The following is an 18,295-nucleotide window of genomic DNA, read 5'->3' on the forward strand; positions in this document are numbered from 1 at the left end:
TAGACCCTCACTAGGACTCTTCTTGGATATCCTGTTGTTACTTCTTCAGGTGCCAGACCCTCATGTGGTTCACATAGATACCTGCAAGCAGAACACTCATACACACAAAGTAAAATAAATAAGTCTTTGTCAAAAAAAACTGTTATTGCTGATTGCTTGGTCTGCATCACTGTAAGCTGTCTGAAGCACACACAGGCATGAGAAAGAAATATGGAGAAAAATTTCAGCTGCTCTATTCACGAGGATGTCTGCTCTGTATGTGTATAGATAAGGAACTCTAATTTTTACAGAACTAATTTCACCCAACACCGCTGGCTTCCATCTTGTTACTGTAGCAGGAAACTGGGAAGAGTGGAATGATGAAAGGCATTTTCTAACCAATCATGTATCCTTTCTTGTCCTGGTCAGCTGTTTTCCTGTGGACCAAGAAAATAATGTATGAAAAGCAGAGAGAGCATACACTATCAGAATCTTAAATTTGCATAGTCATCCTCCTGGGCACACATCTATGGGAAGGACTTGGATACTCCTGACTCTCAAGACAGCCAGAATTTTGTTTTTCTACTTTTCAGTAAAAAACAAGGTCCAGAGTACATCCTCAGTCTAAAGATTTCTGTAAAACATTTACCAAAACACTGAATGCTAGCATTTCAGGGAAAATGTGCTGCCTGTTATTTGTTCTGAGGAGTCTCTCTGTGTGGATGCAGATTTATAGGTAAGGGCTTATCATAGAACAATGGTGATACCTGGTCCTTTCCCTCATACAAGGTGGGAAAAGTCAAACGTTGATGGTTTTAGATAGGAAGTACTGATCTTTTTTGTGGGTGCCTATACAGTGAAAATTGGGATTATTCAATTCGAGAAGCATGTATACCTACTAATATGCACCATATGGAAAAATCTCTTTTTTTCTAAATTTTGAGATTATAATTTGATTACACTATTTCCTTTCCCTCCCTGTAAACTTTCTATTTACCCCTCCAAGCTCTTTCAAATTCATGATCTCTTCTTAAACCAATTTTTATTGTATATAAATATTTATTTACATACATATTCCTAAATACAACCCGTTCTGTCCATAAAATGCTATGTTTGTATTTTATGTATGTATTTTTTTAGGGCTGGCCATTTCGCACTGGACAACCAATTGGTGTGCTTTTCCTTGGGGAAGGCAACTTCTTCCATTCCCAGCTTTCCTCTCTGGACTGTAGTTCTTTAGGTAGTTTTGACTCTTGTGGACTTTTTCCATCCAGTTTGGTGTATTTATTGGTGTCAAAATTCCTGAGAGAACTGTGGCAGGTTTTCCATTCCAAACAGATAAGTACTATGGAGAGATTGTGAAAGCTGGCTAGTATATTTGGTTAGCAATATTTGCAAAGAAGCATGATGCTCCAGCTAACATTTATTCAGCCCCTATGGGACAGGGATGCTGGGCAGGTGATAATACCTTTAATTCTTTAGGAGACATCTCTTTCATTGGATAAATACTTCCCATGAGAGTAAAGTGTCTCAGGCAAATCTCAGATGGGATATGCTGAGAAATATGAAGAAGAATATGAAGCAGTTTCACTGTTAATTCATATTATCTAAAAAAGGAAGCAATTTCTATTTCTAAAATTTTAATATCATTTTAATTTATTTTCTGTATTTTTCCATATTCTGATTCAGATTGCATATTAAATGTGCATAAACTCATACATAATCAAAGTTTATGTACTACTTTATTTTATATGTTTTATCCTTTTAATTTAGTACTTTTCCACTTGCACATATGTATCATAATTTTTATGTTAATAGTTCCTTAGAGTAGTGACAGACTGCGAGTTTATGATTATAATCTCATCACAGTTTGGACACAGTCACTGCATTTTTTCTTCTATTCCTTAAAGGCTTCATAAAAAACTATTCTTTGGATTCATTTTATCCAAATTGTTCTACCTGGATGTATTTTCAATAATGTGAAAACTCAGTCTGAAGAGCCTAAAAGCCAAAATGGACTTTATTCATGAACAATACTAAGACTTCCCGTTTCTATAGCCTCTTCAGGTTTCAGTCTCTACCATTAACTGGATATCATGCTTTTGTCATTATTTTCATTGCACTTGCTCATTTATTATTTGTTTGTGTGTGTGTGTGTGTGTGTGTGTGTGTGTGTGTGTGTGTGTGTCTGCACATTTCTTAAACACTCCCATGTTATCAGTTTGCTGGCATTATAACAAGGCCTGAGATTTTATACCAAATTTACTTTGCCTTTTTTGCTTGTGACACACTCAGAAAATGTTTCTACCAAAAAAAAAATCAGATTGCCTATAGGGATATTAGATTCTCACTATTTTGATACTCTCCAGGACATAAGGATAAATGTAGGAAACATTTTTGTTTCTTTTGCCAAGAAGCTGCATACATGATTGCCTTCAAAAACAAAGAATGAATTATCTTGGTCAAAATATAATAGAGTCCAATTTTAGTATCTCTGCTCTAATGTTACCAAGGAATAAAAAGAAAAGGCATGTATCAACATTACCATAAATGAAGAAGGGAATACTATACAGAACTACAGACAATAAAAGAATGATAAGAAAATAGCAAGACAAGTAATACTAAATGCTACTTGAAAAACATAGAAATCTACTGCCGTCAAAGCTTCCTAGAATATATACTTATATGAATTCAATCTAAATGGCGTCTCCAAATAATATGGGAGACAGGGCCCCAACTAGACATCATAAGCCATGAAATTAAACTTCCAGGTGCCAGGACTGTATAACATCTTGTTGAGTTATTGGCTGAAGGGGTCTGCTGGAATCCCCAAACATCACAGGCTATTGCTAAGGCCAACACTTACTTATATCATTGAGTATAGAAAAGTTGAGCTGGTGAATAACTAGAAATTTTGCCCTTACTGAATAGTGTCCATGATACTGAAAGATACTTTGTACATTACTAGAAGAGAAAGGTGATTATCAGTATCACCCAGTTACAAACCCTGTGATCTAAAACAGTGACCTACCTGCAAGATGCACTGGTACAATAATGGCACTAGTATTATGGTAGTAACCAACCACTTTTTAAAATTAGATTTAAGGCCCTCTCTGTGAAATGTAACCCATACCTGATATTGTTATAGTAGCCAAGAACCCAAGACTAGATAGATCATCATAAACTTAGTGGGAAAACACAATAGTGTTATTCTGCTAAAGGAACATTGCAATAAAATGACTCCTAATGACATTGTTATACCCATAAAATCAGTACATTCCTCAATTCACATCATAGGAAGTTCTTCTTGTAGTATACAGGAATTAGCACAGAGACCCAAAGTTAGACAATGTGCTGAGAATGAGAGATTTTGGAGCTCTTAGTCATAAATGGGGCATCTTCATCAAACCCCTGCCTTCAAAATTCAGGGATCTATATGGAAGGGAAGGCAAAAAGATGATAAGAGCCAGAGGGGATTGAGGACTCCAAGGCAATGGCGTCCTTCAGACACAAGGACTAATGAATATACAGACTCAGAGAGACTGTGGCTGCATACCAAGACTTGCATAGGTTTAGGTCAGATGGGGTCTCACCACAGAGATGGGGAAGTGCAGTGAGCACAGGGTCCCACCTCCAACCAAAGAGCTAGCTATTGAAAAATGACAGCCTCTTTCAAAAGTAAAATCAGTTTTCTGCAAGGAAGTGTCACTGGGTATGTGAAACACACACACACACACACACACACACACACACACACACACACACACACAACTCCCTGGTATTTTTGTGGACCTTCTGTTTCCTTTTGCAGTCTTTGGGCTTTTTTTTTCTTATTGGTCTCTTGCCTGTTTTTTATTTATTTTCATTTTTATTTCTTGTTTTGAGAGAGAGAGAGAAAGAGAGAGAGAGAGAGAGAGAGAGAGAGAGAGAGAGAGAGAGAGAGAGACATAAAATTGAGTGGAAAGGGAGGTGAGGAGGATTTGGAAGGAGTTGGGGAAGGGGAAACGTGATCAAAATATGTTTCATGAAAAACAATTTTTAGTAAAAATGAAGAAGAAAATGAGCATCCCTGGAACTGGAGTTACAGAGGGCTGAGAGCTACCATGTGGGTGTATTGAACTGAACCCACATTCTGTGTTCAACAAGTGCTCTTAACTGATGAGAATCATTTCTCGAGATCCAATACCTTAGCTCTTTTTTTTTTTTAGTCAGGGTTTCTTTGTGAAGCCCTGGCTGTCTTGGAACTTGCTTTGTAGACCAGGCTGGCCTCAAACTCAGGGATCTGCCTGCCTCTGCCTCCCAAATGCTGGAATTAAAAGGTGTGTGCCACCACTGCCTGGCAGTCCTAAGCAATTAATTTTAAGGATACCTCTTCTTTGTCCCATTACTGTAATTAATAGCTATTGTTATTTAGAAGATTTTACATAGTAAAAAAATCTATCTTTTATCTCTAGGAGCACTTACCTATTTTGTAAATAATATTTCCATTTATTCTTTGAAATTTTGATACATAAATACAGCATATTTTAAACTTAGCCATTTTCTACTACCTTCTTCCAATTCCCCAGGGACAAACGCACCTATCTCCTGACTTTATGTCCACTTTTAAAATTATTATTGATAGACTCTTGAGTCCAATTAGTGCCGAATGAGTGTGGAAACATCCACTGGGGCATTGGAGACCTACCAGTGTCCACATTCCCAAACAGAAACTATTTCTTTCCCTCAGCATCCTTTAGCTGTCAATAGCTCCTTCATCAGGAATGGGTCCCAGGAGACCCCTCCACTATCCATGCTGAAACTTTAAAAGATTTAAAACTTTTAAAATTCATAGCTGTGCTTCCCCAGAAAAAATAGAGTGAGTTTAGTAAATAAAACCAAAAATAAAGGATGAGCATTACAGCTGCTAGATTTTCTATGCAGTTCGATGGGACAAGAAAAACAAACAGAAACGGGCAAAGGAAAATAACCTTCACTCACACAAAAAACCCAGGAATGACCATGAAGAAGGCAAATTTAAAATAACCTTCAAATTAATAGTAGTAGCAACAGCTACTGGAGCTAGTATACTAAAGTTCTTAAGTTCATAACACGTAGGGCTAATTATATAAGAATGACTAGTACTTGAATAGATAAGAAATGTTTTAAATCTTGTAATATAATTTATTCACAATGTCATCAAAGAATGAAATAAGAATAAGTGTAACAAAATATAAAATTGGGAGACCCTCATGCTTAAATAGAGGCCACACTGGCTGCCAGAACCCAGGAAGGTCGTCTGCCCACAGACCACCCCTCACTCTCTCAGTATCTACACACCCTCACCCCAATATCCCTTTCCCCTCCTCATTACCATGTCCTAGGCCAAAATGTGTACATTAAACCGAGATCCCCTGTTCAACCACTGGCCACACCTGCCAGAAGATGAGCCAGAAAACAGAAACTAAGGAACAGAACATCCATCCAGCAAAAACAAGTCACACATCAACTCCTAGAACTATAATCACCCCAAACCCAGATGCCGAGACCCCAGCATAAAAACATAATCAACAACAGCCAGGGCAATATGTCACCACCAGAGCCCAGATAACCTACTACAGTGAGCCTTAAATATTCCAACACAACTGAAGTACAAGAATAGGAACTTAAAACCAAATTTAAGGAAATGATAGAGAACATCAATAAGACAGACCCTTATCTAAACTCACTAAAAAACACAGAGAAAAAAATCCAAATTAATGAAATCAGAAATGAAATGGAGGATATAACAACAGACACCAAGGAAAGCCGAAGAATCATTAGGTCATAGTTTAAAAACCTGTACTCAACAAAATTGAAAAATCTAAAAGAAATGCATAATTTTCTTGATAAATAACACTTACAAAGTTAAATCAAATCAAGATCAGATAAACAATTTAAATAGACCTATAACCCCTAAGGAAATAGAAGCAGTCATTAATAGTCTCCCAACCAAAAAAAAAAAAAAAGCCCAGAGTCAGATAGTTTTTAGCACAGAATTTTACCAGACTTTCGAAGAATAGCTAATGCTAGTACTCCTCAAATGATTTCACACAATAGAAACAGAAGGAACATTGCCAAATGCATTTTGTGAGACCACAGTTGCCCTAATATCCAAACCACACAAAGATTCAACAAAGAAAGAGAATTAGAGGATAATTTCCTTTATGAACATAGATGCAAAAATACATTTTAAAATACAAACCAAATCTAAGAACACATCAAAAAGATCATCCACCATGTCTAAATAGGCTTCATCCCAGAGATGCATGGACAGTTCTACATATGAAATTCAATGTAATCCACCATATAAACAAAATGACAGAAAAAAATCCACATGATCATCTCATTAGATGCTCCCCACAAAAAAAAAAGCCTTTGAAAAAATCCAACATCCCTTCATGATAAAAGTGTTGGAGAGAGCAGGGATACAAGAAACATACCTCGACATAATAAAGGCAATGTACAGCAAGTTTATAGGCAATATCAAATTAAATGGAGAGAAACTCAAAACAAGTCCACTAAAATCAGGAACAAGACAAGGCTGTCCATACTCTCCATATGTATTCAATATAGTACTTGAAGTTCTAGCTAGAGCAATAGACAACTGAAGGAGATCAAGGGGATACAAATTTGAACGGAAGAAATCAAAGTGTCAATATTCACAGATGATATGATAGTATACATAAACAACCCCAAAAATTCTACCAGGGAACTCCTACAGCTGATAAATTTCTTCTGCAGCTAAATGGCTGGATTTGACCACAGAATCATATGACCTAAAAAGGAGATAAGAGGAAAAGCTGTGTAGATCCAGATCCCACTGGCTTAGTATTGCTATGGTCTGAATGTTTGTGTCTCTCCAAGGGTCCTATGTTGGAAGGTCTTGCCAATATGATGGGTAGTAAGTAGCAGGAGCTGGGAGCCCTTGGGAGATGATTGTGGTGATATTTTAACTGTGCTGAAATATGATTTTATTTGTATGTTAATAAATAAAGTTTGCCTGGAGATCAGAGGTCATAGTGAGCCAGGAACAGAAGTCAGGCAGTGGTAGCCCACACCCTTAATCCAATCACATGGCAGGCAGAGTCTCTGTGTGGTCAAGGACACAGCCAAGCATGGTGACATGAGCCTTTAATCCCAGTGCCAACCATAGTGACCTGGAGGTCTGTATAGACAGGCAGCGACAAGGAAGTCATGTGGCTGGGCTTAGAGCCAATGAAAAGGCAGAACAGAAAGGCAATAAAAACACAAGTCAGACAGGGAGAAGCTCTCTGTCATGTGGGAAACCATGGTTTGGTGGTAAGGTAAAGGGTAGTCAGTGGCTCTTTGCTAATTCTCTGATCTCTTTGTCTATTACCCCTGTATTTGGCTCTGTGTTTCTTATTTACTAAGACTGTTTAGAATTTCATCTACAGGTGTTTGTGTCACCTTTTCAGATGTTATCGATGCCTTCATAGGTTAAGCTCCAGAGAGCAAGCCTTCTCCCTTCATCCCAAGAAGACACAGCTAGAGGGTGTACCAAGCAAATAGAAAGCAGAATTCCACGGGACAAGAAATATACCAATGTCTTGATCGTGGACTTCCCAGACCTGTGAGAAATAAATTCCTGATGATTATGGGCCTATAACTCCTGATCCTTAGAGGCAGTCTGGACACACTATAAAAGTATCTTCCCACACATGACTTGCTATTGTCATTTTTTTTTTCATCTTAGGTATTGGAAGAGATGTTCTACTTACAGGGTTCTCAGATGCTTCAGTCTCTGGAGAACTCCCTGAGGAAGTACCTCCCTGAGTCCTTAAAGGTGAGAGTAGACCATTCTCAGAGTAACTGAGGACCACACCCTGCTATGATAGAGGAGGTCAAGACCCTCTGAGCACCAACACCATGGCGTTTTTCTCACCTATGCTTTCTACCAGAGTAGAAAGAAGTCTCAACAATGTTACTGGATACTTCAAAGATGTTGTGAGACTCTTTCACAAAATAAAAACTTGAAAGAAAGGTGGAGATATAGGTCAATAATAGTGTTTGCCTATCCTGTGCAAGGTCCTAGGTATAACTGCCAGTAGAGAAAAAAGAATTTTCCTGATTCTTAAATAACAATCACTATTTAGTTGAAATCATGTTAGACATTAAATAATAAGGATTCTGATCTTATTTAAATTTTGCTTTAGTTGTATCCTGGTGTGACTCTAGCAGGGGAATTTTTTTTTAAAATTTAAAATGTGTATCATCACATGTCTTTTGTAGACTATATTATCTCAATGAAATAAAATTTAATGTACAATAATTTCCAGTTCTCTTTTTATGTATCACATAACTCAGTATAGAATTTTCTGTGAACTAGGATTTGACCTATAACATGTTCTCACAAGAGGTGAGGTAAAATTGTATGTCAAAAAATATACAAATGGCCTGGAAATTAAATTTTTATAGGTTGGCCTGGGACCTACTGTATATCCCAGGTAGCCCTTGAATTTTCAACTGACTGCCTCAGCCTCCCTATTAGCTGAAATAACAGACATATGTCACTAAGCCTGGCTAAATCTTAACTTAGGTAAGAAACAATGACCCAGACATATCAACAGGCAGATGATGCAGATCTAAGAATGACATAGTATGTATATTAAAGTAGCAATCATAAAAGTGCTTCAAGGAGTAGTAAGAAAAACACTTGCAATGAATGGAAACCACTTCTGAAACCTCTCAGCTTCATAAAATTTGTTCTGCACATGAAAAGAAAGAAATCTGGAATCCATGAAAAAATTCTATTAGATTCTACAGCAGGGGAGTTCATGAGTTTATTCATAAATCACATCATTATTTACATTTTATTTCATTAATGTTTAAAAGATATCATTGTTAGAATAAGCAACTAGACACTAGGAACCATTTGAAAGATTTATTTATTACATCTTTCCAACAAAAAATAATGTCATAGGAATGACCCTTGTTCTAGTCAAATATGTTGCAGTTTCCTATTTCTTTGTAATATGATGACAATTCTACTGTGTTGAAATATTTAGGTTTATGGGACTGTCTTCCACATGAATCAGGGAAACCCATTTAAGGTCAAGGCTCTGGTGGACAAGTGGCCTGATTTTAATACTGTTGTTATTCGACCCCAGGAGCAGGTAAGTTGCAATATAGAATAAATATGCCTGCATCTCCACATTTGTTGCATTCCTAACATGTGTCTGACTGTATGGTAGTTCCCACATCCTACTCCCATCCTAAGAAATAGAGGTGAATTGTAATAATGTCAACTAATACTCTGCCTGAGGGATAATACATGAAAGTCCACAAAAATTACAGGGTGTTATAAAGTGTACAAGAAGGGAAATACACAAAGATATAGTAATAACCCAAGGAGAATGTTAACTAAAGGTACAGATGGTACACTTTCATCTTCGTTCATGTTTTTGTTTTGCTTGGTGGCATAGTTCCTCCATCAGCACTGGCTGATTTAAACTGCAAACATACTTTATTACTTCATTATTTCTTACATCTTGTCTGTAGGATTTAGAGGCAACTGATGGAAAGTCATATCAACTTAAGATCATGTTGAGACACAAAGAATAGTTTGATCTTTTATTATAAACATTAAAACAACATTTCCTGAGGGGTAGAGAGATTGCTCAGTGGTTAAGAACATTTGCTACTGTTGCAGAGGACCAGGCTTTGGTTCCAGGCACCCGTGTTATATGGAATCTGACATTCTCTTCTGATCTTTACAGGTACTACACACATGTAATAAACATACATACATGCAAGCAAAACATTCATACCCATAAAATAAAAAGAAGTAAGTCTTTAGAGAAAAGGATATTTCCTAAGCTAGGTTTGTATATTGTAACAAGTTAGTTCTTAGTTCTACTGACAACTATTATCATAGGGTAAAGCAAATTTCCTGTCTTTAAAAAAATCACAGGACTTGAAATAATCCAGATCATTCTCATTCTATCACAACTTTCCATTGTAATATCAGCTTCCCATTGAGATGCTGCTCTGCATTTATATCAGTTATCTACAACAACAGCAATAAAAGAAGGTAGAAAGTTCTCATCCCCCACCCCCTCCCCTCTAAAGCTCAACCCCCCCTGCCTTGGCCCAGTTTACTCATGGAGATCTCAACTATTTCCCCTTCCCAGGATGATCCATGCATCCCTCTTAGGGTCCTCCTTGTTACCTAGTTTCTCTGAAGCTTTGAGTTAAACTGTTTATCCTGAGCTTTACATCAGGCTTTACATGACCCCACATCTGACAGAGGGCTGATCTCCAGAATATTTAAAGAACTAAAGAAACTAGACATCAAAATACATAACAGTCCAATTAAAAAATAGGCTATAGAGCTAAACAGATAATTCTCAACAGAAGAATCTCAAATGGCTGAAAGGCATTTAAGGAATTGCTCAACATCCTTAGTCATCAGGGAAATGCAAATTAAAACAACTCTGAGATACCATCTTACACCTGTCAGAATGGCTAAGATCAAAAACACTGAAGACAGTTTATGTTGGAGAGGTTGTGGAGCAAGGGGAAAAAATTTCTTTAAAAAAACAAAAAACAAGGAGGTAGAAAAAAGGAATGGCTACAGATGGTTGATGCTACAGGAAGCAAATCAGAGATTATTCTCAATTCCAAGTTGAAAAATTTTACCAACATGAATGTTGAAGATGACTTAAATATTTTATAAGGCAGAGCAAGAAAATTAATAGTTTTAACTACAGTATCATTATACAGTACACAATATTTTACTTAATATCTCATTTAAATTAACAGAATAAACGCATTCAGATTACACATTAGTGGAAGTAATATTTCTGTGATATATTCCTTGATATTTAAGTATTTAAATAGTCCCATTATGGATTTGTAAGATATATATATATATATATATATATATATATATATATATATATATATATTTGCTTTATGGGGTTGTAATTTACTAAATAATAATAAACTATTTTTGAAGGAATGTCTATGTCATTAGCTTTATCATTGGTTCCCAATTTGTAGATGCATATTCTGATTCTGTTTTCTGTATAGACTTTAATATCAAAGCATTCATACCCCAGAGCTAGGAGTATTCTTTTAGCTAAATGTTTTGCTTTTAATTTGTTATTTTCATTCTTCTAAATGAATTTTATAACACTAGTTTCCCTTGAGTTGGGGAAATGTTTTTCAGGTAGTTTTTACTTTGAATTGAGTCAAGGCTTTTTCTCTTGATTTCTCATTGTAAATAATTACAACATAAATCCACAGGAACCATTACTTTTAATATTTTTAAATCTCACAATGTAACCGAATACCAATATAACCGAACACCATACTACCCACAAACATTTTGGTTTATTCTTCTTTTCTGAAACAGGACATGACAGACGACCTTGACCACTACACCAATACTTACTTAATCTACTCCAAGGATCCCAACAACTGTCAGACGTTCCTTGGCTCATCAGAAGTCATTAATTGGAAACAACATTTACAGATTCAAAGTAAGAGAACCAGAATATCTGTGGGCTGTTGTTACTTGCTGTGTACACAGGGTAGAAGTCACTGTTCCTTTTGAACAAGCACCTTACATCCCACATACATTTTTGCAAGCCACAGACACTTAGCATGCTGCTATCTGTTTCTTTGCTCAGCGTCTAACCCTACCAAAGGGAACTCTTAAAAGCTTCAGTGTATAAAGTTTACAAAGGAAATTTTAATGTAATTTCTTACCATCTTAGGATTTATTCTTTAGTATGACCATATCTTATTAAAGAACATAAATAAGGGAGCAATTATCCTACCATTCCATCTCTGCTTTATTACATTGTCACATTTTCAAAGGAAAGTTTTAGTAAACAAAACTATGCCTTTTGGAGTTGCATGATCTAAGACTAAAACCTGACTGAACCAGTTATTAGCCGTGTGGTAAAGGCTAAATCATTTCTATTATGGAGACCAGAGTTTCTGTGAGGGAAAAAAAAAAAAGATTATAATACTATTCCAAACACAGAGCCCTCAATGACTAAATGAGGCATTTAATGAAAACTTCTTAGGAACATCTTATCTAGTTTTATAGAATTTCAGACCTTCTCAATATCAACTCAAAACAATTATTTTAGCTTATAATTGTATGGGTAGGAAATTTGGATCAGGCTCAGCTAGGCAGTTCTACTGGTCTCACGTAGATTCACTCATATGGGCTCAGTCACCAGGAGCATTATCTGTGGGCTAATAGGAATAGGTTCATCACAATCCCAAGTCTGGTATTTCATAATAACACTGTGTCAACTCTTAACTACAGGGATGGAAGTAGATTGGGTGACATGTAAATGTCACAGGATTAGGAACAGAAAATGAATGTCAACCTCAGTGCCCTCTGAATCATGTTTACTAAATCACATTCTTCCCGTGAACCTAAGCAAGGTTTATGAGTGAACAAAAGCCAATTTATGATAAAGGGAGTCATACTAGTGCAATAGAAAAGAATTGAGAACCTTATAGTAATGATTTAATGGTTTGAATACAGAGAAATTATCAATTCAATTTCAGTTATTCTGCTTCTAATTCATCTTCTTTGGTAACTATAAGTGTACTCTTAAGTAGCCAGGGTTTGTGATACCATCCAAAACTTAAATTTAAAAGATACATGGGAGGGATATAATCTTTATCATGTGACTCCTGTCATGATTTAGTATAATGCTTGATGATCCTATGTTCATATTCCCTTTGATTCCACTGAACAGCCTTTTCTAAATGTTAAGATGAATAATGGTATATTGTTTGCTTCTTCATTTCCCCCATTAAGGTTCACAGGCAAGCCTGGACAAAGTTATAGAAAGACTTGGAGCCATTAATTTGGGCAATGTAAAGCACACAGAGTGCTTTCTCTATATGATACCTGAAACAGCAAAGAAATTGGCTCCTTCTTTGGTGGATGCCAAGAACTTAGTATGCAACAGTGACAAGCCCAAGCCCATGTAAGTGTTTCAGGAGCTGTTCTGCAACATTCAGCCTCTCACTAATGACATACCTCCTGCGTTAGATTTCCAAAGTGATCATTAAGAGGTCACCTTAAAACACAGGGCTAAAATCAATGCACATGTGATCTATCATTGTTTTGGAGTCTAGAAGGTAAAAATCAAGATTTGAGAAGTGCTGTATTGCATTGGAATCTACAGGATACAATTCCTTCTGATCACTTCCAACACCCAGCACCATTCCGGGAGTACCTTGGCTTTGGGATGCATTTCTCCACTCCCTAAAAATGCTTCCACATGACCTTCTTTATTTTCTGTGTCTTTTCCTCTTTTGTTTGTTATGAGGACACTTATCAATAGATTTGGAACCAACAAAATAATTGGGATAAGCTTATATTAAAGTCTTAAACTTGCATATTCAAAGATCCATTTTCTAAGCAAGATTATCTGCATAAAAAGGCTGGCAAGATGGCTCAGCAGCTAAATGTGCTTGCTGACAAGTCTGATGACCTAACTTCAATCCCTGGGGCCTATGTGATGAAGAAGAAAACCAACTCTGCAAAACTGTCTTCTGATTTTCACACAGGAGCATGTAACATCCATATATATACATATATATATGTATATATATGTATGTATATATATGCAATTAAAAACTGTAATTGCCTATGCAATTTGAATGTGAGTTACTGTTTAACCTGCCAGGCCCTCACTACCTCTGTTATCTTTGGCCCTGGTAACTATCCAACCAATATTCTGCAGAGCAGCTGATTAATCACAATAAAATTTAAATAAGAACTAAATCTCTCTCCTGCCTACAAGATTTCAATGCTTCCTGACATACTTTCAAATATTTCTGAACTTCTCAGCCCTCTAAGAAATTTTCATCTACCTCTCAGGCCTTACATTTTATCTTGTTTCTTTCCTCCAAAACTTCTAACCTTTGTCAAAAACATTACAAGTTCATTTTAAAAACACAAACTGTTCTTTAGACATGAGTCCAAGATCAGAGGCTGAGTCATTCTTTCAAGCAAAGTGTTCTGACTCTTGACTCTAAAGAGGAAGAGGCAGACTGAGAAAAGCTAAAATAACACAAACAAAATTTTGACATTTCAATGTTATTTCCCATGTAAAATAGGAAAGGAAGACACACATTAGAATTTGACAGATTTTTTCACATTGGGTTACTTCAAGTTAATTATTTTGGTAAGAATTAAAGCAAAGTGAGCCTCATTCATGTTCTCTGTCTCTCTCTTTTGCTCATTCACTCACTCTCTTGCTCTCTCCTTCTCTCTATCGGAAAGTCAGTTAACAATCTAATATTGGTTATGTGACACGAAGCACTTACATGAATGATTTCATATTGCTTCTAGTGTTAAAGCTAAATGCAGAAGTTAGTGTACAATAATGCTACACCATAGCTTTCCTACCATTTCTTCTTGACCTTCATGAGCTCAGACCTCTAATATTGTCTCCTCTCTATCTAAATCTTCTCTCTCCTATGTAGGTCAATCTTTACACTAATGACTTGCTTTGTTATCCAGATCTGCTCACAGGTTACTTTATCAGAGTCTTGGGTAAAATACCTCAATAAAAGTAACCACTGTGCAGGATTCAGATTTATTTTGTTCATAGCACTCCTGAGTGTAGTTGGAAGTTTTTCTGTACTTGCCCAGCACCAAGGTCTCACAGACACTTATAAAATTCCCGTGTCCTGCCTGGTCCTGCAACCACCCAGACCCAAGTAAACACACAGAGGCTTATATTATTTTTAAACTATGGCCATGGCAGGGTTTTTGCTAGCTAGCCCTTAAATCTTACATTAATTCATTTCTATAAATCTATACTTCGCCACATGGCTTGTGGCTTATCGGTACTTTACATCTTGCTTCTTCTGGCGGTGGCTAGCAGTGTCTCCCTTCTCTCTTTTCTTCCTTCTTCTCTCTCCAGTTAGAATGTTCCACCTGGGGCTGGAGAGACGGCTCAGAGGTTAAGAGCACTGACTGCTCTTCCAGAGGTCCTGAGTTCAATTCCCAGCAACCTCATGGTGGCTCACAACCATCCGTAATCAGATCTGGTGCCCTCTTCTGGCCTGCAGTCATACATGCTGTATACATAATAAATAAATAAATTTTAAAGAATGTTCCACCTAACTGCATTCTGTCTCACCATTGGTCAAACAGCTTTATTTATTAACCAATCAGAGCAACACATTTTCATAGCATACAAAATGACATCACCAATCACCTGGGTATTTGAAACTAGTTAATTTATTCTACAGATTTAATTTTTGATTCATCCTCTGACAATAATGAAAACCCTGAAAGAGCTGGGATCATCAGTAGCTGGCACATAGTGGGTTTTAAACAAATACATGTTCAGTGAATTCTCTGCATAGAACAAATAGATTCTAATAAAAACATTTTGAACACATTTCCCATTGTCCCCATTTATGTTTATCTTAATGCTGAGTAGAACCAAAAGCTGGCAGTATGTGATTTGAGGATGCTCAACCCCACAACTCTCTGTGAAATTTTCTACCTAGAAGAACTCTGTTCTCTTTGTATACTACATGGCAACCTGCAGAACACTCCCATCTAGAAGCTACTGGGAAGTGTTGTCCTGCTATGAACTAGAGATTAGTCCAATCTCTTGACAGAAAGCAGAATCTGATGGTAGAATAGCTTGCTCAGCACATGGATGACAGAACCTGTAACTGGAGTGGAAATAGCATGTCTAGCTCCACCTCCAGAACTCATTCCAAAATGACTCCTGAAGCTTCCTCACATCATTGCAGGTGTCTTCAGACATCAGGACTCAATGACAAGGGCTATCATTCTACATTTCTGCCCATCTTTGCACTTACCTTTATCTTTTGTGCATCACAATGCCTAAGGACCACAGGATACCAAATTCAATGATTCTGCACTTTGGATTTTCTGCTTGCTACATGTGGTTTATTAAGCTTGCTTGTCTGCAAAACTCTTTCCTTTTACATAAAACAAGACTGATCATATTTGAACTTTCTAACTTGAAAGATCATATTTGAACTCTCTAACTGGAAAGATAATGGTTATAGGCAAATAAAAATTGGGAGAGCACTTTTACTACCTGTTAGGCACTGAATCTGAGCCCCCATCACACTGACTAGCTAGTCTACAGTACAAGTTGCTTATGAGCCCTGCTCACTAGATGAGGAAATGCAAAAGATGAAGAGTAATTAATCAGCAGACTCATGTACACAGTACTGATAGGAACTCAAGCAGTCTAGCTACAGAACACACAATCTAAGATATTCTACTTTTTGCCTCTTGGGGCAATTTAGGGGGAAATAAATATAATTATTCATAGCCTATGTGATTAAGGACTGCTCTTTCCTCTTGTTCTCAATAGTAATCAAGAGTTGTTCAAATTCGCCTCACTGGATGTTACACATGCTGCACTGGTGAATAGCATCTGGCATTTTGGTGGCAATGAGAAAAGCCAGAAGTTCATTGAGCGCTGTATCCACACCTTCCCCAGCTTCTGTATTATTGGGCCTGAGGGGATCCCCGTGTCTTGGGCCTTGATGGACCACACTGGAGAATTGAGAATGGGAGGCACCTTACCTCAGTACCGGCGCCAGGGTCTCATTTACCATATTGCTTCCCAACAGATTCAGGCTCTAAGAAATCTTGGCTTCCCCATGTATGCACATGTAGATAAAGCTAACTTCACCATTCAGAGAATGGCTGCCAGGATGGCTTATGTCACCATGCCCTGTACCTGGAACCAATGGAATTATGTGCCTCTATAAAGCTGGAAAAGAGTGATGAAGGGATCTTGCTTGTAGATGGAGAAATGGCTGAGTGAATGAAGAGAAGTAATAAATTGTCATTAGGTAGGTTTGTGTTTCTTGAAAGCAGAGGTACATCATGAACTGCACACACTGTTTCTCTGCCCTCATATTTCTCATGCACTTAACTCCATTTCCTCATCATGCAGAAAGTCACTTTCTCCTGCTCTAACTCTGTTACAGGTCCCACAATCTCAGCATCCCTCTAACAGTGGTTCTTAAAATGCTGTGACCCTTTAATACAATTCTTCATGTTGTTGACTCCCAACTATAAAATTATTTTTGTTGCTACCTCATAACTATAATTTTGCTACTGTTGTGAACATAATGTAAGTTTTCTGATGGTCTTAGGTGATCCTTGTGAAAGGATTGTTCGACCCCCAAAGGTGTTGCAATCCACAGGTTGAGAACACTGCTCTAACACATTTAGCTGAATTGTATTCTTTTCTATTTTGCTTTGTTGGCTTTCAATCCATGCCCTTTAGCCAGTAGGTTTATTTTGTGACCTATCCCACTACTCACATGCATACCTCCTCTGGCTTTCTGTAGTTTTTCTTTTATTGGCTGGAGAAATAGCTTGTCATCTAAAAAGGTATATTCAAAATCATTCTCTCCCAGGTCACTTTCTAGATGTTATAGTGTTAATATGTACAAACTACTACACATGCACACACAGATGCATAACACATGTGGTTCAATTGTAAAATTATTAGGAAAGAAATAGGGATCAGCAAGTAGAGGTGCTTACAGCTAATCCTGGTAACCTGAGTTTAATTCCTAGAACCCATGTTGTGAAAGAAAAGAATCAATTCCATCACATTGTCCTCTGACCTCGACAGGTATGCTGTGACATGTACACTCACAAATGAATAAATGTAATTTTAAAAAATATTAGTTTTGTGTATTTTTCAATGACTTTTCACAATTAGTTCCTATACCAGGAAAGAGAAATTAGCATTGTTATAAAGGTTGAGTTTTGTTACTTCATTCTAATGTTTATTTTTAATAGATCTGTTCTCTATTTATGGAAACTTAAATGCTAGAAGGCAAAGCACTGTAAGAAGAGGAGAAAACTACTGTTGTGTGATATTTTGATCATGTTCTGATAAATAAAGCTTGCATGGAGTCAGAAGGCAGAGCTAGCCAATTGCCTACCAAAATTAACCACAGAGGTTTGGGAAGAATGAAGACAGATAGAACAGGAAATAGTAAGGTGGGGCAGAGAGGGATTGTGGCTTTTTTGGAGGAAGGAGTGGATCAGATTCTGGTGGCTTCTCTGCTTCTTCGGGTTCTTACCCAAATATCTGACTCCCAAACTTTTATTAATAAAGAATAATTAGATTAACTCTTCATCTGGTGTCCAACTTTTGGGGCACAAAAAAGTTGCAGCTGCTATTGGCAGCCACCACCACAGGTCACAGATGCTAGTTCCCTATCTTGTCTCAAGTCTTGTGAGTGAGTCTCGAATTTTCCTGTTGCA

General features: G+C 37.0%; 1 protein-coding gene across 3 annotated transcripts; it reads left to right on the forward strand.

Annotated features, from left to right (window-relative positions):
* The first annotated feature begins 634 nt into the window (after nucleotides 1–634).
* LOC114703386 (glycine N-acyltransferase-like protein Keg1) lies at nucleotides 635–17,709 on the forward strand. Of its 3 annotated transcripts, none has more exons than XM_037205080.1 (7): nucleotides 649–715; nucleotides 7,437–7,591; nucleotides 7,715–7,804; nucleotides 9,027–9,134; nucleotides 11,378–11,504; nucleotides 12,809–12,980; nucleotides 16,374–17,709. In XM_037205080.1, exons 3-7 carry the CDS (start codon nucleotides 7,727–7,729, stop codon nucleotides 16,774–16,776), a joined length of 888 nt encoding a protein of 295 aa, XP_037060975.1. In that variant the 5' UTR covers nucleotides 649–715; nucleotides 7,437–7,591; nucleotides 7,715–7,726; the 3' UTR covers nucleotides 16,777–17,709. The 3 variants fall into 3 exon arrangements, with proteins under 3 accessions (XP_028740034.1, XP_037060975.1, XP_037060977.1); XM_037205082.1 differs by having other exon boundaries at nucleotides 651–715; nucleotides 7,458–7,591; XM_028884201.2 differs by lacking the exon at nucleotides 7,437–7,591 and having other exon boundaries at nucleotides 635–715.
* The last annotated feature ends 586 nt before the right edge of the window (nucleotides 17,710–18,295 follow it).

This window comes from Peromyscus leucopus, chromosome 1 (genome assembly GCF_004664715.2).
Source record: "Peromyscus leucopus breed LL Stock chromosome 1, UCI_PerLeu_2.1, whole genome shotgun sequence".
Lineage (NCBI taxonomy): Eukaryota > Metazoa > Chordata > Mammalia > Rodentia > Cricetidae > Peromyscus > Peromyscus leucopus.

Coding starts and splice junctions, on each gene's coding strand:
- LOC114703386 (XM_028884201.2), top strand. CDS start 7,727: ATGTTCTACTTACAGGGTTCTCAGATGCTTCAGTCTCTGGAGAACTCC. Junction 9,135..11,377: donor TTATTCGACCCCAGGAGCAG/GTAAGTTGCAAT, acceptor TTTCTGAAACAG/GACATGACAGACGACCTTGA. Junction 11,505..12,808: donor ACAACATTTACAGATTCAAA/GTAAGAGAACCA, acceptor TCCCCCATTAAG/GTTCACAGGCAAGCCTGGAC.